Genomic DNA, 26,799 nt, shown 5'->3' on the forward strand with positions numbered 1-26,799 from the left:
TCTGTGCCAGATAATCGGCTATCTGACATGTAGCATCACTACTGATTTTTACATGTTGATTTTGTATTCTGCAACTCTGATGAATTCAGTTATTACTTATAATAATTTGTTGATGGAGTTTGGGGGGGATACACACACACACACACACACACACATATATGATTGTGTCATCTGTAAAAAGTGATAACTCAATGACTTCTTTTCTAATTCGGGTATTTATCTTTTACTTCTTTCTCTGCCTGATTTCTCTGGCTAGACCTTCCAGAAATGTGTTGAAGGAAAGTAGCAAAAGTTTATATCCTTGACTTGTTTCATATCTTAGGGAGGAAGCTTTCAGCTTTTCCCCTTTTAATATAATGACATCTATTGGCTTGGTACGAATATCCTTTGTTATGTTGAGGTGTGTTCCTTTTATACTTCATTCGTGCTGTGTGTTTATCAGGAAGGGATGTTAAAATTTATCAGATGTCTTTTATACATTTATTGAGGTGGTTTTTGCCCTTCATTGTTAATGTGTATGTAAAACATCTTTGTGTCCCTGGAATCAATCCCGCTTGATCATGGTGTATGATAATCATTTTAATGTACTGCTGGATTCAGTTTGCTAGAATTTTTCTTCTATGATCATCAAACATATTGGCCTGCAGTTTTCTTTCTTTTTTTTTTTTTTGTCGACCTTAGCTGGTTTTGTTATCATGGTAATGCTGCCCTAAATTAATGCATTTGGAAGAATGCCTTCATGGGCAAAAATTTTTAACTAATTTAGTATCATGAGGGATTAATATGTTTGCTTTTATATATGTGTGTAAACGTGTGTGTGTGTGTGCGCGCGCACGCGCACACACACACACACACACACAAATATGTGCTTTTACTGGACATCATTTTATAGGAAATGAATTCCAAAGAAATTATACCAGAGTAATAGTAGCAGTAGTCATATCCAAATAGTTGCAAGCAACCAAATTGTAGGTTTTTCTTTTTGTTTCCCTTGATTTTCTGATTTCTCTACAATAAGAATTTTCCACACCTTATTTAACTGAGCATTATAATTGCACATAATATGGGATTTGATGTTACATATTGGTTCATGCACAAAAACAATATAATTTGACCAATATCCTTCCCTATGACTTTCCTGCTTCTTTCCATCTTCCCACCCCTTGGTTCCTTTCCTCTATTCTCTTCATCTCCCTTTGCTTTTCATGTGATCACCCCTACCTTTATTTTCCTTTTTCCTCTCTAGTTTCCACATATAAGAGAAAATATATGACCCTTGACCTTCTAAGTTTTGCTTATTTCACTTAACATAACGGTCTCAAGTTCCATCCATTTTCTTGCAAAAACATAATTTTGTTTTTCTTTATGGCTGAATAAAACTCGTATAGTAGAAATTTGAAACAGACATTTATGCTAGGAGTATAAGGAATCATCAGCAACATTTGTCATTGTGTGATCAAAATTTGATGTACCCTAAATTCCTTAGTATTTTCATGTTGATTATGTATGATGGAATCCACCATTTTGTTTGCTTATTTCCTGGCTGCTACAATATATAAGTATCTCAAGTGGTCATTAAATTTAAACATCTTCTGTTTTTTCTTCATTTCTATTAAATTTTCCTACCTTATTAAATATTCCTAAAATTTAAAAAACTTTTAACATTAGTCAGCCCTTCCTTGACCCCTTACTCATTTGTCACTCGTATTCTGTTCCTGCTTAATTTATTTACTTATGTGTATCTATATATTCTCCCATCCCCAAACATTTTCTTCCAGTCAGTGAAATTAGAAAATATTTAGAAAAATCTTGCTACTGGTTAAGAAGGACAAAATATACCTCTTGTATTCTAAAGTCATATGGAGCATGAAGTGTTACTGTTACCTTCACATTTTCTAGGCATTATTATAATATTTTAAACATCCCTTGGAAATTGTTTAATTTTCAATATGGTCTCTAATTTGACATTTATGTAGTTATCTTAGTGGCTTTTTAATGTGAGTTATATTTATTCATGGAATCAGTATAAAGAGATCAAAGAACTTCCATAATAATTAAATTCTTCAGAGTGCAATTTGTGGCAAGAAATGGTGGAAGAATATCTCTGCCCTATCCAAATATAGGAGATCACCAGTTTGAAATGTATTCGTTGGCTGCATCTGTTAAAGCAATTTGTGATGAGACAAAAAAGTCATTCATCTGGGTAACTACTATATAGTTCATCTTTAGGCCTGCTACAAATAAAACTGAACCAGAGAGATAGCAAGATTCTTTACTGAAGGTCATAGGGTGATATGTATCATTGAAATATTATATAATAATAGCTATTATATAGAATTTTCTGGTGGCCATTCATTATTTTATATTGTTCTTAATTCTATGAAATAGGTATTATTAGTTCCATATTACAGATTATCAAGCTAAAGCTTAGAGAGTTTAATTAGATTGTCTAAGTTCACACACCTTAGTAAGTAGTTATCTGAGATTCAAATAATCACTTGATTCAGGGCCCACACAGATCACCACTATGGTGGTGCTGAAATTTTTAAAAATAGTGATATTCCCCACCTTTAAATTTTCTTTTTCTTTCTTTTTTTTTTTTTAGTTATAAATCATAAACTTTGTGGAACTGGGGTTGTGGCTGAGCTGTAGAGCACTTACCTCGCATGGGCGAGACCCTGAGTTCTATCCTCAGCACCACATAAAAATAAATAAGTGAAATAAAGGTATTGTGTCCAACTACAACTAAAAAATAAATATTTAAGAAAAATTCATAAACTTTGTGCCAACCCTAGAATTATAGGATTCTTTTTGTCTAACAATAAAGAAAATATTCTAACATTCTGTGATGATAGTCATGCAGTAAACATTTTTTGAGCTCCCACTAAATGTTGTGCCAGTGGTTATAAATGAATTAGGACTATTGCAAAAATTCAGTGTTTATAAAGCAATTTACAATGTGTGGCAAAGAGTAAGGATATAATAAATGACTGCTTCTGTTTATAACATGAAGGATAATATGAATGCATTACTAATATACTGGATTACAGATATTACTTATAGCAAAATATTATTCATTTTAATATTAACATGCTTTCCCTTGCCTTTGGGCCTTTGCACATATTGTTCCTTTACCTAAGTGTGACCTTGCAAACCAGTTAAATTCTTCTTTATCTTTTCAGATCCTGATTCAAATATTACCACCTTTCCAAGCATTCCCTGACTCATTCATGTAGTTAGATTCTTGTTCCTTTTTCAAATGGAGCCCTGCCTGTACTTTCTTCTAGGTTAACATTTATTCCATCTTAATAATAATGATATGTATCAAGCATTAAGTACTTACACTGTGCATGCACATGGTCAATTCAATTTATTCTTCACAGGTATGAGATAGGCCCATTTTCTTTTCTATTATTCAAATTAGGAAACTGAGGCACAGAGAAGGTAAATAATTTCTCCAATGGATGAGAGAAGCAGAATTTGAATGCAGGCAGTCAGGTTCTAAAGCCCACACTTTTTGCTACTCTACTGCTTCTCAGAGCAATCACAGCATCATTATCTTTGCATTTCTAGTCCAGAAATTAGTATTTGGAACATGGCTTATAATTTCTATTCCTAGAACAAGTACTTTTTGCTTAGCACCATTGAATAAAAGAAAATAAACCACATGCAAAGTCTTGATTCAAATATTAAAGATCCTGATTCAAATATTACCACTGCTGCTTTTTTGTTTGTTTGTTCATGAGGATGAAGTTTTACTTTTTTTTTTTTTTTAAATTTGTGGTTGTAGATGGACAGAATGCCTTTATTTTATTTTTTAATGTGGTGCTAAGGATCAAACCCAGTGCCTTACACGTGCAAGGCAATCTCTGCCACTGACCTATAGCTCTAGCACTACTTAATTTTTTTTTTTTTTTGTACTGGGGATTGAACTCAGGGGCACTCGACCACTGAGCTACATCCCCAGCCCTATTTTGTATTTTATTTAGAGACAGGGTCTCACTGAGTTACTTAGAGCCTTGCTCTTTTTTTTTTATTGATTGTTCCAAACATTACAGAGCTCTTGATAAATCATCTTTCATACATTTGACTCCATTGGGTTTTGAACTCCCATTTCTACCCCAAATACAGATAGCAGAATCATATCTGTTACATACTCACATTTTTACATAATGGCATATTAGTGACTGTTGTAATCTGCTACCTTTCCTATCCCCTACTATCCCCCCTCCCCTCCCCTCCCACCTTCCCTCTTTACCTCCTCTGCTGTTGTTCAATTCTCTCCCTTTTTTCCCCCTCCCCCTTGCCCATCATAACCTCTTATACTTTTGTGTATCATTGAAGGTCTCCTACCATTTGCATATCCTTTCCCTTCTCTCTCCCTTTCTCTCCCCCCATTCGTCTTTGTTTACTGTTAGTCTTTTCCTCATGCTCTTCCTTCCTGTTCTGTTCTTAGTTGCTCTCTTTATATCAAAGAAGACATTTGGCATTTGTTTTTTAGGGCTTGGCTAGCTTCACTTAGCATAATCTGCTCTAATGCCATCCATTTCCCTCCAAATTCTATGATTTTGTCATTTCTTAGTGCTGCATAATACTCCATTGTATATAGATGCCACATTTTTTTTTATCCATTCATCTATTGAAGGGCATCTAGGTTGGTTCCACAGTCTAGCTATTGTGAATTGTGCCGCTATAATCATTGATGTGGCCGTATCCCTATAGTGTGCTCTTTTAAGGTCCTCAGGGAATACTCCGAGAAGGGCGATAGCTGGGTCAAATGGTGGATCCATTCCCAGCTTTCCCAGGAATCTCCATACTTCTTTCCAAATTGGCCTCACCAATTAGCAGTCCCACCAGCAGTGTACAAGTGTACCCTTTTCCCCACATCCTCACCAACACTTATTGTTGTTTGACTTCATAATGGCTGCCAATCTTACTGGAGTGAGATGGTATCTTAGGGTGGTTTTGATTTGCATTTCTCTGATTGCTAATGATGGTGAGCATTTTTTCATGTACTTGTTGATTGATTGTATGTCCTCCTCTGAGAAATGTCTGTTCAGGTCCTTGGCCCATTTGTTGATTGGATTATTTGTTATCTTATTGTTTGATTTTTTGAGTTCTTTGTACATTCTGGATATTAGGGCTCTATCTGATGTGTGGGGGGTAAAAATTTGTTCCCAGGATGTAAGAGCCTTGCTCTTGCTGAGACTGGTTTTGAACCCTCAATCTTCCTGCCTCAGCCTCCTGAGCCACTAGGATTATAGTAGTGCACCACTGTGCCCAGCTATGCTTATTTTTAATTGGCAAATAATAGTTTTATTTACGGGATAATATTTTCACTTATGTTTACTCAAAAATGTTACAAGAGTAGATTTCAAAAGTTTTACCAAAGAAACAGTGATAAGTGTCTCTGGATTTGTTAATTAGCTTGATTTAATCATTTTCACTATAAACTTACATCTTGTTTTTAAAGTGACATTTTCTAACTTTAATGATAGAGACTAAAGTTTCTGGGAAACCTATCCACTAGCAAATGCAAAACAAAGAAATTTAAAACACACTATCTTTATATGTCATGAAATTGAAAAGATAATTTTTTAAAATTCATATACCGAATTTTGTGGGAATCAATTTCTAGCTTGATTTTATAGTAAATTAAATGAGACTACAGGGTGCTGGGGCTATATAGCTCAGTGGCAGAGCACTTGTCTAGCATATGTGAGATACTGGGTTTGATCCTTAGCATTGTAAATCAATAAATATATAGACTATTTTAACAAATGAGACTATGGCTATTCTAGATAGAATATTGGCAAAAGAGTCTACAAAATTGCCTCACTTAGTATTTAACTTTTGAAAAGTTTTTCATTTATTGTGTCTTGATTTCTTTATTAGAAATTATTAATTCTTCATTAGAAATTATTCAAATTTGTTTTGAAAGATCCCATAATAACTGAAAACCCCCAGTGGTCCATATTTTGCATGTGTGGAGAAAGCCACCAGTCTTGCATACATGTTTGGTAATGTATGACAGTATTGTAAGCAAAATAGCCAAGATACTTTTTTTCTAAAGCTCTCTTCGGCTACAACTTTCTCAGTGCCTCTTCTATGATTAAATTGTTTATGTGATTTTTACTGTAGCTTAACCAATATATTAATACACAACCAGAGTATAGACAAATAGACTGGCTTTGTTTTTTTTTTCTTTTTTCATATTTTTTCTTAATCTCACTGAGCTTATACCAAGAAGATTGACTGAAGGAGATAAATTTGAATTTATTAGTTGTATTTTCCTTGTTCCAGAGAAAAGAGAAGTTCATGATCATTTTTAAATCTTTTATACATTCATTCTATAATAATGTGTTATTTTAAACTAGTTAGTAGTTATATAAGAGTGTTTGATGTGATATATAGCAAGATTTAAGAAAGATACTGAGATAGAAACTGACATTTTTATCATTCATTTGCTTTTATTACTTAATTAATGTTTGGCTTGTTTTCATTCTCCTTTTCTTATACTCTGGGCCTGTTCACAGACATTCAGAAGCAATTTGTAACTTGGACATCAAAGGTCTTTAATGGTTTATTTTCCTGCACATGCCCTAATTGAGCATCATTGATGTCACAACTAGTTGCAAGTTGTTCTGTTCTTGGTCTGTCTTTTAAAACAAAACCAGGCTGATAATATCACAGAAGGCTTTAAACTATCCTTTACCTTTCTCTTGATTTTTTTTTGTTTTGAGTCAGGAATAAGAAAAAGAAGTGAGTATACCTACTATGTGATTATTTTATATATCTAAACCTTTTCCTAGATCTTTTATTTTCCTCTTTTGAAACTTCCTGATTACAGACAAATTAGTTACTTTAGAATGTTATATTCTTTTTTCATAATACATGTAAATTACTTTTAAGAGTTTTGTCTTTTCTCCCAAGCCTTTATGAATAAAGCACATTCTGAACTTAATAGAGCATGTTTTAAAATTTACATAATTGTTACTTTACAGTAATTTAGAAACACATTTTCATTACCTTCAAGATCACCAAAAGTTGAAAATTCTGAATATGAATATTTGTGGCATAAGAGCCCACCTTTTGGATCACACCTTATGAATTTCTCATATTTATATTAATTATGATGTTGAACTGTGAATGATCATCTATTTCCTCATGGTTATTAAAAATCAAAAAATAAAATAGTATTTGGGGAAGAATATATTCTAAATGTTGTACAAGTTTTATGTTTTTAGATTATTAACTAAATGTGTTTTCTTGTGGTTTATTTTCTGTGAATAATTACTTAGGATTAGTAGACAAATATATTTAGACTTTGGTCCCATTGTACAAGTGATAGGGATATAATAAGTTTGTTTAGCTAAGTGGAACCAAGCATGTTCACTTGTCCTAAAAATTGAGGCTGTAATGATGAAATCATGAGCTAAGCTCATCATTCTTCCTGTTGGAAGAATCACTTGACAAATGTTGGCAACCACTGTAAATAATGCAAGTATACCTGAATAAATCAAACATAATCAGTATATATACCAGTGAGACTGTGTGACTTGTCCCATTCCATACAAGTAATAAAATGAAATTTACAGAAAGTAAATAATGTGAGCTTTAGTCATTTAAAGTTCAGTTATTTAAAAAAGAAATGTATTTTAAAGATTATTCATGGCCATATTAGCTTGTTTGTGTAAGATGTACTTTTTACAAAGGTATTTAAAGAACAGATTGGAATCCTTGTGTAAAAATTTGTCTTTTTGTACATTTTTTGGTAATCTTAATGTTATAATTTTTTAAATTGGCAAATAATTCCCATTTTTACTTATGGGGTACAATGTGATGTTCTGACCTAAGTATACATTGTAGAAAGATTCAATCAAGTGAATTTAATTAGCATTTCCATCACCTTATCATTTTTTTTGTAGTAAGAACATTAAAAATCTATTCTTTTAGGAATATATGTTATCATTAACTGTGGCCACCCTGTAGGGCTATTAAAATATATTCCTTGGTCTGGGGCTGTAGCTCAGTGGCAGAGCACTTGCCCAGCAGGTGTAGGGTGCTGAGTTCGATCCTTAGCACTGCCTAAAAATAAACAAATAAAATAAAGGCATACTGTCCATCTACAACCACAAAATATTATTTAAAAAAGTATCTCCTCTGTCTTAGATGTTTTACTTTTTGATAAATCCTTTTTCTTGATCTGTCTACCTTCCCAGCTTTACCTTCTACCTTCCTAGCCTTACCTTCTGCCTCTAGTAATGGATTTTCTACTGTTCCTATAAGATTATTATTTTTTAATTTTTAAAATGTTGTATACCTTTATTTTATTTACTTATTTATATGTGGTGCTGAGGATCAAACTCAGTGCCTCACACATGCTAGGCCAGTGCTCTACCACTGAGCTACAACCGTAGCCCAATTTAAATGTTTTATATTCCACATATAACCAGATTATTCAGTATTTGTTTTTTTGTACCTGGACCATTTCATTTAGCCTATTATGTTCAAATTCCATCCATTCTGTTTTGAATGACAAGATGTCCTTCTTTTTAAGGCTATTTTTATATTTGTGTGTGTGTGTGTCTGTCTGTCTGTCTGTATACCATATTTTCACCTAAACCACCTATCTTTGTTGTTGTTTTTGTAGTGTTGGGAAATGATCCCAGGACCTCAAGCATCCTAAGTAATTGTACTCTCTCAATGAGCTATGCCCCAAACTCAACCATATTTTCTTTATCCATTCATCCATTGATAGACACATTGCTTTCATGTTTTGGCTATTGTGAATAGTGCCACATTAACAGGGTTATAGATGTCCCTTCCAATGGAGTTATTTCAATTCTTTTGGATTCATGCCCAGAAGTTGGATTGCTGGATCATACTGGATTTCATTCATGTCTGATTTAGCATAGTTCATTTTTTTAACCATACCAATCTATAGGTAAAGATGTATTTTCCTTTTAAAATGTTACTGATTTTAAAGTTATTTTCTCACTTAAATAAATATGAGAAAATGAGAGCATTTAACTTTGTTATAGTTCTTCTGCTCTTAGCTAGTGAGAGTTTTACATGTTATTCTTTCTGAGCACATACTAAGAACTCAGATATTGACTAATTCTGACACTCGGTTTGTCTTTGTCTCTGTTTCTCAAATTAGCACATTCTTAAATCAGCATCTTTTTTGTCTTCTCATTGAAAACAGGGTAGAAATTTAAGACAGTTTACTGTATAATTCAGGGTTCACCTGTACTGTGGTACTTGTTATTCACTGTGTCACATTTAATAGAGTATAATACACAAAATTTATTTCATAGTCTTTGTGAAAGAGGATCTTATATGTTAGGCATCATGCAATAAGATGCAATGTGTAATTCTCTTGGAGTTTCCTACCTTTCAACAATTGTAATTTTTTCTTTTTAAAATCACACTTTATATACTTTTAGCAGGGTACCAAGGATTGAACCCAGGGGTGCTTAACCACTGAGTCACATCCCCAGCACTTTTTGTGTTTTATTTTGAGATAGGGTCTCGATAATTTGCTTAGGCCCTCAATAAGTTGCTGAAGCTAGCTTTGAATTTTCAATCCTCCTGCCTCAGCCTTTGAGTCACTGGGACTTTGTAGACTTTTTATTCTTTATCCCATGCTGTGCAAATGCTGCCACATAGTCTTAAGTGTGTGACCAATAATATACTTAAGACATTAAAGTACCTTGCTTGTTTATAGTCACTTTGACTGTTTAGTCTCTAACAACTTTTCACTGATGTTGCATTGCTTTAAATTTAGCTTGATTTGAAATTTGTAAAACTCTTAGGAAATCCTACCCTCATATCATAGGGAATTGTGTATATGAAAAGAACTTGCAAGGCAAATAAATAGTTCAGTTAACAGAGGAGATATGTATTAATATGCTATTTTATAGTGGTAAACAGGCCTGTTTAAAATTCCAGCTTTTACTTACTACTTGACTGATCTTATGCAGGTTACTTAATCCTTCAGCATCCTCCTCAGCATCCCTATGTATATAATAAGGATTATGATAGTATTTACCTCAGGATTGTTATCAGGATCAAATTAATATGAACAGGTCATGGCACTTTCAAGTACTTATTAAATGTTAGTTTTTACTTTAAAACTAAATGCAGAGTAGGAACTGGAAGAGTCATAGGAGTATGTTGTAGCAAATGAATGGAAGCCCCTAGAGACATATTAGTGGGCTGAGCCAAAGATTGCCCTTCATTTTTTTTTAAATCATTCTAAAAGCAGACATCCAGCTCATGTAACAGATGTCTGCAGCAGAAATTAATATCCAGAATATATAAGGAATTAAAAACCCACTAACAAAAAACAATTCAATTTCAAAATGGGCAATTGATATGAGTAGGTACTTCTCAAAAGAAGAAATTCAGATATTGGGTTGCTTTTGTTTTTGTTTGTAATGCTAGAGATTAAACCCAGAGCCTCAGGAATGCTATGCTAACACTTTACCACTGAGCTACCCTCTTAGTTCCCAAAAAATTTATGAAAAATTTTCAACATAATTAGCCATCAAGGAAATGCAAATCAAAGCCACAGTAACATACCATCTCATCCCAGTTTGAATGGCTTTTATCAAAAAGACAAGAAGTACCAAATGCTCTTATGCATGTGAAAAAAAGGGAACTCTTATTCAGCATTGGAACTGTATATTGTACAGTCATTATGGAGAACAATATAGAGGTTCTTCAAAAAACAAACGGTAGATCTATATGATTCAACTATCCTATTTCTAGATATATAAGGAAATGAAATTAGTAAATCAAAGATATAACTTATACAACTTCATTTATTGCTGTACTGTTCACAGTCTCTAAAACATGAAATCAATCTAGACATCCATTAGTGGATGAATGGGTAAAGACAATATACTACACATACATAAGGAAATATTTTCAGCCATAAAATAATAATATCCTGTAATTTGCAGAAAATGGATGGAACTTGAAGACATTATGTTAAGTGTGATAAGTCAGACACAGAAAGACACTGCATAAGTGTCATAAGTGAAAGCTAAAAAAAAAGTTGATCTGAATCTATAATAGTGATTGCTAGAGGTTGGGAAGGGTTGAAGGAGAGGAGAAATAGGGGGAGTTTGGATACTGTGTATCAAAATACAGGTATTAAAAGTATTTTGTTCTAGTGTTCTATTACACTGTGGGATGACTGTAGTCCACAAAAGCCTATTATATATTTTATAAATGACTAGAAGACAGGAGCTCAAAAACTCCAAACACAAGCCCGGCATAATGGTGTACACCTATAAGCTCAGGCACTTGGGAGGCTGAGATAGAAGGATCACAAGTTTGAGGACAGCCTAGGCAATTTAATGAGACCTGGTGTCAAAATAAAGTAGAAAGGTTCAGGGATTTACCTAAGTGATAGAATGCACCTGGGTTTAATTCCAAATACTACAAAAAGGAAAGAAAGGAAAAAAAGAACTCTAACATTAAGTAAGCATAAAGAAATTGAAACCCTAATCTGGACATTACATATGTTACATGTATTAAAATATCACACTACACTCCATAATATGTTAATCAAATATTTAATAATATGTAAATGCTAAATATCCCATGCATTGTATGCATGTATCAAATCATCACATTTAACCCATAAATATTTACAATTTGAATTATTTTTAAAAAATAATTCTCCAGCAGAGATACCTCCAAAGGAAACTAGTGTTACCTTTTATTGAAAATAAAAATGCTTTGGTTAACTTGTTAAATCAATTTTCATTACACTGGAAATGAAGTAAGGAATGGTTAGAAGATATTTAGAATTTCTTATTTGGGGGCTGGGGTTGTGGCTCAGTGGTAGAGTGCTCACCTATCATGTGTGAGGCCCTGGGCTCCTCAGCACCACATGAAAATAAATAATTTTTTAACATGTCTTATTTGGTATAAACACTGTTTAATAGCACATCAGATATTTAGCACACTCCCACTTATTCATTTTATTTTCTTTTATTTTTTGTGTTTTAGAAGTCTTGTTAAGGAAATTGTTTCCTGTGCTGACATGATGGAGTGTTGGGCCTACATTTTCTTCTAACAGTTGCAGGGTTTCTAGTCTAATTTGTAGGCCTTTGATCCACTTTGAGTTGACTTCTATGCAGGGTAAGATAGAGTGGTTAAATTCCATTCTGCTATATATGGCTTTCCAGTCTTCCCGGCACCATTTGCTAAAAAGGCTATCTATCTATCATTTCTCCAAAATGTTTTTGGCATTTTGACTAGAATAAGTTAACTGTATTTATCTGATTTTTGTCTCTTTGTCTTCTATTCCATTGGTCTTCATGCCTGTTACTGTGATAATACTATGTTGTTTTTTTACTATAGCTCTGTAGTATAAGTTGAAGTCCAATATTATTATGGCTCCTGTTTCACTTTTCTGGCTAAGGATTGCTTTGGCTATTTGGGGTCTCCTATTTTTTTTTTCTAAATGAACTTTATATATGCTTTATCTAGTTCTGAGAAGAATGTTATTGGCATTTTGATGGGAATTGCATTGAATCTACACAGTGCTTTTTGGTAGAATATCCATTTTGACAATATTAATTATGCCTATCCAAGAACGTGGGGGGGGGGTTCTGTCTTCTAAGGTCTTCCTCAGTTTTATTGTTTAGTGTTCTATGGGTGGTTTACCTCTTTTGTTAGATTGGTTCCCAAGTATTTTTGAGGCTATTGTGAAAAATGAGCTAGTTTTCCTAATTTCGTTTTCAGCAGATTCACCTTTGTAGTATAGGAACACAATTGATTTATGGGTGTTGATTTTGTATCCTGCTACTTTGCTGAATTTATTTATGAGCTCTAAAAGTCTTCTGGTGGAAATTTTTGGGTCTTCTAAATGGAGGATCGTGTCATCAGCAAACAGATAATTTTAGCTCTTCTTATTTGTACCCCTTTAATTTCCTTCTCTTGCCTGATGCTCTGTCTAGAGTTCCAAGTACTGTGGTGAATAGGAGTGGTGAAAATGGGCATCTTTGTCTTGTTCCTGTTTTTAGAGAAAATGCTTTTAGTTTTTTCCCCCCATTCAGGATAATATTGACCTTGGGTTTGTCATATATAGCCTTTACAATGTTGAGGTAAATTCCTTCTATCTCTATTTTTTTAATTGTTTTAATCATGAATGGATGCTGAACTTTGTCAAATGCTTTTTCTGCATCTATTGAGATAAGCATGTTATTCTTATACTTAAGTCTATTATTTTTTTCTGAACCAGGGATTGAACCAGTGGAACCAGTGGTCCTTAATCACTGAACTACATCCCCAGTCATTTTTTAATATTTTATTTAAAGACAGGGTCTTGCTGAGTTGATTAGGGCCTCACTAAGTTGCTGAGGCTGGCTTTAAATGTGATCCTACTGCCTTAGCCTCTGGAGCCACTGAGATTACAGGCTTGTACCACTGTACCAAGCACATTTATTGATTTCCATATGTTGAACCAACCTTTCATCCTTTGGATGAAACCCACTCTACCATGGCATACTATCTTTTTAATGTATTTAGGTATGTAATTTGCAGATATTTTATTAAGAATTTTTGCATCTGTGTTCATCAGGGGTATTGGTCTGAACTTTTCTTGATGCATTTTTGTCTTATTTTGCTGCCAGTGCACTACTGGCTTTATAGAATGAGTTTGGCAGAGTTCCTTCCTTTTCTGTTTCATGGATTAATTTGAGGAGGATTGGCATTCTTCTTTAAAGGTCTGGTAGAACTCAAATGAGAATACATGCAGTCCTGAGCTTTTCTTTGTTGGAAGACTGTTGATAACTGCTTCAATATCATTATGTCATTATGTGATAGTGATTTAAGTTTTCTGTATCTTAGTTCGATTTGGGGAGGTCATATGTCTCTAGGAATTTCTCCTTTGGGGGGGGGATGTCAGGGATTTAACCCAGGGGCACTTTACCACTGAGTCATATCCCTGGACCTTTTTATATATATTTTTCTTAGAGACATGGTCTCATTGAGTTACTTAGGGCCTCACTAAGTTGCTGAGGCTGGCTCTGAACTTGCAATTCTCCTGCCTCAGCCTCCCAAGCTGTTGGGATTACAGGCGTGTGCCACCATGCCTGGTAAATACTTCCATATCTTGAAGATTTTATAGCTTATTGTATTATAAATTTTCAAAATAGTTTCTGATGATTCTCTGGATTGCAGTAGTGTCTCTGGTGATATATCCTTTTTCATCTCAAAGTTTGTTAATTTGAGTTCTTTTCCCTTCTTTCTTTTGGATAGTTTGCCTAAGGGTTGTTTTCCTTTAAAATCATTTGCGCATAAACAAAACATCTCTGTAGCCCTTGTACTTGACATTCAAGTTCATGTACTTTATACTTCATATTCTAGACACTTTGGAATATTTAAGTACATACTAATCAGTAAGTAACAGCTGTTTTAATCAATTTCAATCTGATGAGAGGAAGTTATTTATGATATGATTATATATTTTAATATATAATTATATATAATTATATAATATATAATTATATATATAATTATATATTTTAATATATAATATTAATATTATGTATATAAAATAATGAATATTATAGAATCCTTTTTGGAACTGATATACATACTCTTTTCTGCTTTTACTACTATAAAATTGAGTTTAGATAATGATTTAAAGCAATTTACTGTGCCTTTTTTTCTATAAGTTGTCTTATTTTTCCTCATGATCTTAAGTTGGTATTCTAGAGATTTTTTTCCTTAAATACTGCTGTTAACTCCGTAATTTTTTCCATGGTTGGGTTAGAAAAACAAATTGTGTGTCATATACCATTTAGTTCCTCAGTTGGTACCTTAAGGAAAATGGGCTTTCTAACTTTTTTTATCTTATTGACTCTATTATATTCTTACTTGTACTTTATGACATGACTTATATTTCACCTTTATGCATATATAAAAGATAACTTATGAGCCATACAAATATACATAAATTATGTTTTCTAGTTAGATTGTACAACAAAACACAATTGTTAACTACCTTTACATCAAGATTCTTTCAAAGCATTTGGAACAATTTTGCCTATTGTATAGAGTGAATGACTGCTGTTTGTGATTACCTCAGAAGCTTGAAGAATGGAATTCTTTTCTTTCTTATTGATCATTTACTTAGGTTTTATAGCCATTTGTTAACACCATTAGTTTTTGGTTTAAAATCTGTCATCACTGAAAAAATCATGGTTATAATAAGAAGTTGGCTTCATAAAATTTTAGACTATTAGAGGCCTTTTGATAACTAATTTTGTACCTTCTGTTTAGTCATGAAGACACTGAGGTCAGAGAGAGAAACTCACTTAACCAAGTGTTTCTGGAGAGCAGAAGTAAAACCAGACCCACATATTCATCCTATACTATGTAGCTTTGCTACTGTACATTAGACTTGTTTCTTTTAAATATGCTCATATAATTGGATTAAACAAAAGGGAATGTAGGAAAGGGAGGGGATGTGAATAGAAAAGATAGTAGAATGAAGAGGATATAACTTTCCTATGTTCATATTTGAATACATGACCAGTGAAACTCCACATCATGTCCAACTGCAAGAACAGGATCCTATTTAGAATAAGTTATGCTCTATGTATGTATAATATGTCAAAATATACTCTACTGTCATGTATACCTAAAAAGAACAAATTTTTTAAAATATGCACATTTTTCTAATTCTGAGTAGACATCTCATTTATCATATGTTTCAAAACAATAACCTGGGGGCTGGGGATGTGGCTCAAGCGGTAGCGCGCTCGCCTGGCATGCGTGCAGCCCGGGTTCGATCCTCAGCACCACATACCAACAAAGATGTTGTGTCCGCCGAGAACTAAAAAATAAACATTAAAAAAAAAAAACAAAAAACTTCTCTCTCTATCTCTCTCTCTCTCCTCTCTCACTCTCTCTTAAAAAAAAAAAAAAAAACAACCTGTGGTATAGATCAGTATTCCAAACCAGGTTTTGGAGATCTGAAAATATGTTATTATTTCTAGCTTTGTGTTAAGTGATTTCTGACTTCTCCCTTTCAGATCCTCTTTTTTTTTCTTATGATGCTGATTGTAACTGACATTCCATTCATCAAAGTTTTTCAAGGATTACTCTTACATTTAGGAAATAAGCTTATTTTGAACTAATGTTTCTTAAATGCCTGTACAAAATCTAAGTGTATTATCAGTATAGGAATTTTGATAGAGAATATATTGTGTTATATTTCTTTAGCCCAGTAAGCCTTTAAGTGCTTTCTAAACGAAGTAAAAGGAGCATGGTTTATAAAAGGTAGAGTTAAGATTTAATTTTTGTGTCAGTTATAAGATCGCATGACACCTGTGGGAAATGTTTCCTCTTCTGCTGCATATGCCACAGTCTTAGTAATAATTGTCAGTTGGTGTTAATGAAATGTAACACTTTTAGGAATGTGTTTGCCCATCTGATCTAATTTGTGCTTGTTGTTTGCCTTTGAGCAAATCAAGTCTGTGGAGATGACACAGGATGCAAAGAAGTATTTCACATAGAGAGTTAATGTTATTCAAAACATGACAATATATTCTCCAGGTTTAGTTTTGAATTTACCATGGGCCCAAGGTGTTCAGACTTTTTGCTCATGTACCCCTTGAATACTTTTAAGTTCACATATACAATTTTTCTTCAGAAGGCTCAAATAACTGCAGAGTATAATTGCAGAGTATAAATTTATACATAAATTCTAACATTATAAATATTTATTTGTAGTAGTAAAACTATAATGTTCTTTTAAATGGATTCATGGAATCTGAGTAGCAAGGTTATTTGATACCCACAACAATCAATTTAAAAAAAATAAAAGGAGTTTTAGAAACTATTTGGTGTAGTAAGTTTTTAAATATTAAAAATTTTGGATCATATAATTATTATTTGCAAAAATAATCAATGTCATAATGTATTACATTTTTATAAATATTCAACACCAAAAGTAAAATTTGTTGATGTATTATTTCTTAATGAAGTGGAAAGAGGTGAAGTTCAACATCTGGAAAATGATTCCCTTGTAGTTATTATACCTTGCCAAAAGTCCTTGTGTATTCCTGTGCACATGCCAGTTTGAAGACTGCTGACTTAAATGACTGGCTCTGCCTTCTGTAGGCCATTATGACAATCACAAATGTCTTTTAGTGTCCAAGGACAGGCACTCTGCAGACTGACCACCTGGGCTTGAATTCCAGCTCTTAGTCCCAGCTCGTTCTTTTATTAATTTCATGACTTTGGGAAATCTCCTGCACTCCGTTGTGCATCTGTTTTCTCACCTATAGAACTATGATAAATGCTGTTGCACAAGTGAAATGAAATCCCACTTATAACATGCTTAAATAGTGTAGAATAGTTACACATGTCTGTTAGCAATATGGTCAATTCTTCAAATTCTTTTGAGCATTTTACAGGTATATCTTATTTATCTATGAATATTTCTCAGGCATATTTGATTTGAGATTGATCTTTTGGTAATTTCCTTGTGTCTATCCTGGTAGATAATATTCTACATTTCTTGTAAGAAAGTAGTCGGATCTTCCTCACGCATGTGTATGTATAGATGATTTATGTTGCATGCATGTCTGTTCAAGCATGTGAGTATGTAATGCTTTTCCATAACAAGGATCCAAATTATCATTAGCACCAAACACTTACTGAACACCCACTATAAATAAAAGTTCTATTTGGCAGAACAAGAAAATTGGTCCTTACAGCTTGCTGCTGAAAAGGATTTACAAAGATTAATAGTCCAATTTTCAAAATAATCTTAAAGATAACACAGTCCATAATCTATGATTTGAAAATAACGAAAATGGGTTCAGAGCAACCTGTAAAAGGATGTGACAGGTAATGGGAAAATGAGAAAGTGTATTGAGGAAAATATAGTTGTTTATGCCTTAAATGTTATAGATCAACTGATAATGTAGCATCTAAGTGGAGTCAAAGTACAGACATTAAAATTCAGGTTATGAATGTCTTTGTCTTTTTAAGAATTGCTATGAAATTAATTAAGTACAAGTTGTTAATCTGACTTGAATACTAGAAACTTTTGTAAGCATTACTTGAACCGAACTGTTACATTGTTGGGAAACAAGAATATACTCAACATTATTTTACTTCTTTAAAATTCATATCTTGTTTAATGGAGCCAATAATTTAGCCACTAAGTTACTTTTCAAAATATACTATCTTGTTTGCATTCATCTGCATCTGCTTTTTCCCTAGTTAATATTGATTAAATACAGAAAAACTGGAAAATTGAGAACTTTGACATGAGCATTGTGAGACTGATGAGAGGGACAGAATAGTCATTCTCACATATATTATCAGGAATTTCTGACCTTTGTAATTGTATACCCTGTTAATTTCATGATTATCTATGAAATTTAAACCCCCTACCCACCAACATGAAACAGGATTCAAAAAATTTAATTAATAAGAATATTGTTGTGAAGTTTATTTTACTTTTGAAATAATATACATCTTAAAATAGTCCAGAACTTGGGTGGGGGTTGTGGTTCAGTGGCAGAGCACTTGCCTAGCATGTGTGAGGCAATGGGTTTGATTTTCAGCACCATGTATCAATAAATAAAATAAAGGTCCATTGACAACTAAAAATTATTTTAAAACATCCCAGAATCTATGTGAATCATTGTTAAATTCATGTAAAAATAATCCTTAATTAAGGTAAATGTTTTATTAAACCATAAATAATTCAGCAACTATCTGAATATCACATTGCTTGATGAGCTGGGTGGAAGGGGGACTACAAAATTCAATTTTAGCTCATATAGTTACTAAAAATCCCTGTTTATTATTAGATATTATAGATAAGTTAAATATGAAATGAATTTGATAATAAGACTCCTATTCTGATATTGGCTTCCATGATAAAATTTGAACCATCTTTACCAGGAATAAAAATTTCTTTTACTCTTGGAGAAAAGGTGGCTATACCTTTCTATTGGTGGAATAGGAATTTCTTAGCATTCTGTCTTCTAGAATATATTCTTTCTGCCATTATTTTATCCTACCCCAAGCAAGCCCTTTCCAAAAGAGATCTCATTTAGAGATCTCTTTAATCAGTCCTTTCTTCCAGTATATAGAAATCTTATCCAACTTTGTGCATATACCTTTAGATGTTCTAACTGAATTTAGCTACAGTTTTTTGTTTCTATGAAGAGTCTTTTTTTGTATGATATTCTCTAACCTGATCATTCTTCAAGGTCCAGGTTCCATGAATTTATAAATGCAAAAGAAAAGTGATTTGTGATTCCTAAAAATATATGTGCTGTTTTCATCTATGCCTTTTCATATGTGTATGAAAGTATATGTGTGTATGACAAGTATATGTGTGTATGTGTGTGTATGATGCAAAGTAAGCCAATAATGTTCTCCCTAAAATTTTTTGAAAACACTATAATAAACATTTGATTTGTTTTTAATTATCAGTAAACTCTGTATAAATGGATTCTTTTGTCTTAAGGATAGAAAGTGTGTTTTCTTAGATAAATTAATGTTTTATTTTTGGTCTTTTTGTTCCAATTATTTTGTTTCTTTATCCATCGTTTTTATGAATTTTATAAGGATAATTTAGGCACTTTTCTGTGAATGTTATTTCCTAAACTTTTTTACTGTTTACAAAATTAACCTCAACTTCTACTTCTCCTTAAATCTTAGTGTGATTTTTCAATCTATTACTTAATACATATTTTATTAATATATGTAGCATAATATCATGCATTTTATGTCTCCTTATCACTAGATTATCAGCTTATTGCAGGTAGGAACCTTAACTTTTATTCAGCTCCCTGTTATCCATGATACCAGCATGTGGCCTTGAATATGAATGCAATGGAGTATGATAAACAGTAAGTCAAAATATTATTTTTCTTTACAGATTTGGTTCATTTGACTTGTACATCTTCTAAAACAGCAAGAGAAGATTTAGAAGCAGTTGTGGAGAAATTGTTTACTCCATATACAGAAACAGGGATAGGTAAGAAAAATAAACCATTATTTATGATAGATAAAGTAACTATAATACTCCTCTTAGATATCTCACGAAGCCTTTTTTTATAAATATTTTTTAGTTGTAGTTGACACAATACCTTTATTTTATTTATTTATTTTATGTGATGCTGAGGGTTGAACCCAGGGCCTCGTACTCTACTACTGAGCCACAACCCCAGCTCATCTCATGAAGGCTTTTACAACCTGAACTGAAATATGATGTATTCAGCAACAACTCTCACATGTTTTACTAAGAGATTTGAATACATTGTCTTCTTAAACATGGGGAAATAGTTAATGGAAAAATGTTAATGGAAAAATGTACATTACAAACATACACAAAAATATATATAATTAAATGCCAATGTATACTTTACATGCATACATTCTCACATGCATGAAAAAGACTATCAGGAAATTTCTCAAGTAATTTTGGTAGAATTATGGGCAATTTTTTTATAATTTTCTTTTTATTAGTTTTTTTTTAAAGAGCACATATTCCTTTGTCAGGAAAAGTTATCTTCTTTGATGTTGATTCAACTGACAGAAGATTCATATATTAATTGGCAAACATAGACCTCCATCCTAATTAATAATTTTCTTTTACTGCACAGCATGCTACTGATGTGATGAATATTTAGTCCTCAAATGTGTACATACTTCTTTTTTCTAAATTTTTTAATTTTTTTTGAGTTATAGTTGGACACAATATCTTTATTTTTATGTGGTGCTGGGGATCGAACCCAGGGACTCTCATGTGCTAGGCGAGCGCTTTACTGCTGAGCCACAACCCCAGCCCACATACTTCTTATTTATTGTGAAAAAATGTTTTTTCACCATGATTTTAAAACTTTTTTCTCCCCATAATAGAGTCTAACTGTTGTAGTGTGAATGGAGGAAATGTTGCATATTTTGTGTGTAAGTGATCAAAAAGTAGCCTGATGAATGTTCTTCATTTATATGAAAGAAAGGCTATTTTCATTATAGTGTTTGTATTCCAACCTGAGTCTTGCTCACTTTCTTCAATTAATTCATATATCATTTTCTTTGAATGTTACATTTGTACACACACTCATTTTTTACTCCTATATGTTCTTTTTTGTTTTAGCTTATCTCCTGTGTATGTTGCTTTTCTTAATGCAGACATGGAATCTTAACTTTTATTCAGCTCCCTATTTATTCAGCAAGGAATGTTTATATTTACATAAGAAAACAAACTGTTCCATTTTCAGGAACTTGTATTAATATAATTAAATTCTTTGTGTGCTTCTTGAATAATGTCCTCCAATCTAAAAACTTTAGAATTTAATTTATTTCTTATTTTCTTCATCTGAAAATATCATATAAATATTTGGTTCATTGTTAAAAGTTTGATTTTAGAGTTATGATACATGGTAATATTCCTAAACATAATATGGAGTTAAAATTTATCTTTTGATTCTAACTACATCTGCCCCTTACTTACAAAAACCCTTTCTTTGTCATTTCTAAAATTTTTCATGTTTCTGTTGTACTTTCATTCAATGATACTGTCAAATAGAACAGTAAATTTGAACCTTGTATCATTTCTCTTCTTAAATACATTTAATTTTTTGTTTAAAAAATCAAGTTGGGGAACATTATTTGTTCTTTACATAGCATCCTCTGGCCATTTTAGATTTTTGAACATTAATCTTAATGGTTAAAGTGATCCCGTTTTGAAATGATGTATTGTTTAGAAGCTGAGTGAAATTCTTTAGTAAGAACTATGTGCTCAGAGAGGTCCTCAGGTGCACCGAGGCACTGAAAAGCTAGTTTTCACTGACACATAGGCCTTTTTATCATCAGGATGAGGTAGTGGTCATATTTTAATTAAAATGTCAGAACAAATACTGTTGGAGTTATTGAAAATGAATCACCAGATAAAGTGAGCACTGGGCCATGGCAGGTCAAAGAGGCAAAGTCACCTGCAGAAGAGAACTCAATTCATTTTCCTGCCTAAATGAGGAAGAATGAACTTTATGAGCAATATGAACTTTTAATGCATTAAAGCACATTCTTCCCTGTAGCAAAATCCCATATTTTCACAGATTGATAGCTTTTATTATGTTTTGATTATTTGACAATCATGTGAAACCTTATGCTTTAGAGTATTGTAAATATTTTATGTTAAAATATAGACAAAAGGAATAACATTATTTGGCCTTATTTCGTTTTATTTTTCTCTGAGTTCTACATTCTGTATGGTGCTGTGCATTGTAATCCTTTGTGAAAGTCAGTTTGGACACCTTGCAGGGAAGATCATTTCTTGGAAAAGATAATATTCTCTTTTCAAATACAGTATTTCTTTGGCAATGTTTCTGAAAAATTCCAGTAGAGTTCTGTAGGTATTCCCTCTCTTTCTTGCCTTTTCACTTTATACCTGTCAGCCAAGGCCCTTGAGATAAACTCTGGCTCAATACTTTCAAGAGCCCTATTTGCTAACCTTCTGTAACAACATCAGGAATCTTGAAACCCTTCCCTGCTTTTTATTTTCTTTATCCATATTTTTATTGGTTAATTATATTTGTACGAAATAATGGGGTATGCTGTTGCATAGTTCTGCATGCACTCACCCTTCTCTAATTCTTAGTCCCAAAAAGTATACCAAATGCTTTTTGCTTAATTAACCTGATTCTGCAGGTGAGAAAATGGGATGATTGTTCACCATTAATTGTACATTAATTCTTCCAGACTATAGAATATCATTCAAAGCACTGAAAGAGAATTAGAAAGTGAACAGTATATACTTACCAGTCTCACTGGTAAAACTATTCTGAGAGTTTTCTTCTTTTTCCAGGAAAATTGATATTTTCAATACACATTAAAGCAAGACTTTCATTCAGTAGTGTATTTTTAAATGTCTAAAATGTAGTGTCATCACTGCACCATCTTCTTTCTCTTTTCCCTCCACTGTACATGGCTTGTGGAGTTACCACATTCCATTTCATTGATTTTTATCTCAAAGAGCAGCACGTTCTGTGAATTCCCCTTATAGGTGTAATTTGAAGTTGGTGACTGATAAGGGGATTTAAGTACTTGTTGGGTTGTGAAAACAAATGTCTTAATTGCATTTTTATATGTGTTCCATTCAGACTCAATCAAGGGCTATTCTGCCAGTGGAAGAAAACAACTTACCTAAAATGGTTGACTTACTCCTTACACATGGTGTGCCGCTGTACATCGTTTCTTGTTTTTATTCAATTTACCAAAGTTATTTTTGTTCTTGCTTTTATTCAAGATTCACTTGATTTTAATTTGTTTAAGATCTATTCTAACTTTCTGATTACTTCTTTAGTCTTTACACTATCTAAATGAATGAAGTGTGCTATTGGAGAAAAACATTTCTGCTACTGGCAACCTATGAAGCATTTCCCAACCAAAGCTCAGCTGCTTTAATATTTTCTGACAATTGTATAGTTCACAACTGCATGTTATTTTTTCCAGCTATCTCTCTGCCTTTCAGCTGACTTCAAAGAAAGATGAAGAAATTATATGTATCTTCGAAGGTTTTAAGGTCAAAGCTTGATAGCTCCCTTATTTCTAGAGCATTTTTCTTCAGCCTGTGTCAACTTTTCCCTCTCTACATGGTTTATTTTCAAAGCCTTAACCTGCGAGATTTCTTTTCCATAATCTATTGGATTATTCATTTCCCCCAAATAATATTCAATAAATACCCTGACCTGAGCTGGAATTTTCATGAAATACAAGATATTCTCTCCTAGCATATGCTTAGAAATGGGCTCGGCAATATAAGAGTTTCCATTCCTTAGCCCATTTCTCCGCAATGCTCCCCAAGTCTGGTTTCATGAATCCTAAGCAGTATTTGTAAGTTTCTTCTCATACGATTTAATGAAACTAAACTCACCAATTTATAAAAAGCTCTGTTTTTAGCTCTGAAATACCAGTCCTATATGTTTTTTGGTTTTGTCAAAAAATAGGTTTTGACATCTAATGTGTGCCTACATAAAGTTAGACTAATAGATGTTTGCATTTCAGTGATACCTAAAAAGATCACTTCTTCTACTCGGTTTATTTATCTTGTCACACTCATAATTGTGGATTATTTAGGATGAACTAGAAAAATAAAAATAACATATTTAATGTTCTTACAGTGCAGATATATTAAATTAAATATAATCAAATCCTACTTATCTTGAATTCGGGAGTAGGGCATTCTTGTTAATTGAATACTGCAGTTAGCTCAAAATTTCTCTACATTGATTAACAATTTAACATTGACAGTAATTATACTTTTAGCACTTTCTTTATGATTCTTAAAGTGCCTCATAGACTTGAGTAATCTTTATAAACATCCATTATTATCATTGTACAGAATTTGAATTTTTATTCAGACTCAGGCTAGAGAAAACTCTATAGTCAATAGATATATTAACAAAATACATTTTCTCCAACCCTGGAAAATTTAATTATAACATTTTTAAAGAATAAAGGCAGAGAAATGATCATCAAGATAGTAACAAATGAGCTTTAAAAATTGAGGTTAACCAGGTTGGGCTTTTAATAAGCACATTGTACTTTAATTATACTTGAAAACGGGGTCAAAATCAATCCAACTCATTTATTGTCTGTTGTGTGCTAGGCTCTGTGTTAGGGAAAATTAAAAAGGAGGAGGGTAAGGACTAATTCTAGCTCATCTGTGTATACCCAGCTCCTATGTCAATGCCTAATATGCAAAATAGACACTTGTATTAACAATGAGAGGCTGTGTGCTTAAAATACTATTCCATTTCATGACCTCATTTTTGTTACTTTTTTGTTGTTGTTAATTTTATGTTCCAATATGGCAAAGTATTAGAATGTGAGTTCTATCAAAATTTTAATCCTGTGCATACCATTGTTAATAATAGATTTATTGTGATATGTGCCATATTATTTACCTATTTAAAGAGTAAAATTCAAGTTTTAAAAATATATTTATAGGAGCTGTAGTAGAGCACTTGCCTCAAGCTTGATAGCAGTAGAGCACTTGCCTAGCTCTTGCAGGGCCCTGGGTTTGATCCTCAGCACCACATAAAAAGAAATAAAGGTATTGTGTCCAACTACAATTAAAAAATAAATATTTTTTAAAAATTTACAGAATTGTCCAAACATCAACATTCAATTTTAGAATGTCCGTTACCCACCTCCCCCAAGAAACTCCATACCTATCAGCATTTGCTCTCCATTTACCTCCGCTTCCTTCAGCCCTAAATAGCCTCTGCTTCCTATTTCTGTGGATTTATTTATTCTGGAGATACTATTAAGTTACTATATAATTTAATTTATAGTTAGATTATATACTTTATATAAGTTAGATTGTCTATTGAAAACGCAAGTCCATTTTTATTATCTTTTCACTTCATAGGGACACTTTAAGGATGAATATGAGCATAAACACTAATGCTAATGAGAAGATATAAGTCCAAAGGAGCATGGCACTATATCAAATTAACTTACTAATCAAAATAATTTTTAAAAATGTAACTTGTCTTAGGTTGAAAAGCCATCATTGCTTGAAATATGCATTTATATAAGAGTTTATACATTTACTAATTGTTTATATACAAAAGTCTGATTTAATACCATGTCTAGTCATGGCCTTCTTGGTGATTGGCTGCATAGTGTAGTAATCAACAGGTGCAATGTGTTTTATAATATAAATAAAATTCATTTTTACATTTAGAAAATGAAGAAGTTGAAAAGCCAAGAATTCTGTGGGCTCTCTATTTCAATATGAGAGATTCTTCCGACATCAACAGGAACTGTTATAATGATTTACCATCCAATGTTTATGTCTGCTCTGGACCAGATGGTGGTTTAGGAAATGATAATGCAGTCAAACAGGTAAGAATGTTGGTATTTCTCAGTTTTGTATTAAGTGAGTTCCCCGCCCCCAAGAAAAGAGACTTGAAATTTAATACCATCAAATTTGGTACCATCATTTAATACCATCTCTGCATTTGAGCCTGGATATTTTTTTGAGATATTTTCTTGCTAAGAGTCTTGAGAGTCTTGCTAAATTACACAGGCTAGCCTCAAACTTGTGATCCTCCTTCCTCAGCCTACCATGTTGCTGAAATTATAGGGGTACATCCCATGGCCAGCTAAACTTTTTTCTATGAACTGCAAAGCAACTTTAAATATAATTTATCAAGTATTTTCACTACATTGAGTATACTGATGAATTATGAGAGGTGATTTATGAGTTCCACTATGGCAATATGGATAGAAGATGTTTAAAATACATGTTCATAAAAATGAATGTAATAGGGGCTGGGGCTGTAGCTCAGTGGTAGAGTGCTTGCCTCACATGTGTGAGGCACTGGGTTTGATCCTCAACATCCCATATTTACAACTAAAAAATATTTTAAAAATGAATTTATAATCTCAGTATTTTAAAAAAATTGTTTCTAATTTAAATAGTTTGTCCATCAGTCTGTTATTTTGAAATACGTAAGCATTTTTTCCTGTCTTTTCAAGAAAGATATAGCTAGTAAAAGCAAACAACATGTAATTTTACAGTGGTCTTAATGCAGTTTTTTTAATCTTGGAAAAGAATGATAACATGCCTTCTTACTGTATTACTACATTGACACAAGCCATTGTCTCGAGACCTACTATTATAGCTGCTGAGGAGTATGGTAAGTACCAGTGGAAGTTAATCATAGTGCTCCTGGGCAAGGCTATGAAGAGGTACAGGCTGAGACAAGCTGCCAAAAGTGAACT

General features: G+C 32.7%; 1 protein-coding gene across 2 annotated transcripts in view; it reads left to right on the top strand.

The window, feature by feature from the left end:
- Chm (CHM Rab escort protein) overlaps positions 1 to 26,799 on the top strand; it is a 168,032-nt gene that overhangs the window by 134,274 nt on the left and 6,959 nt on the right. For both annotated transcript variants that reach the window (XM_026381447.2, XM_026381448.1), the window contains 2 exons: positions 19,940 to 20,038; positions 25,757 to 25,917. In XM_026381447.2, coding sequence (XP_026237232.1) covers positions 19,940 to 20,038; positions 25,757 to 25,917 — 260 coding nt within the window. The remainder of the gene's footprint in view (positions 1 to 19,939; positions 20,039 to 25,756; positions 25,918 to 26,799) is intronic.

This window comes from Urocitellus parryii, chromosome X (assembly GCF_045843805.1).
Source record: "Urocitellus parryii isolate mUroPar1 chromosome X, mUroPar1.hap1, whole genome shotgun sequence".
In the NCBI taxonomy this organism is placed as follows: domain Eukaryota; kingdom Metazoa; phylum Chordata; class Mammalia; order Rodentia; family Sciuridae; genus Urocitellus; species Urocitellus parryii.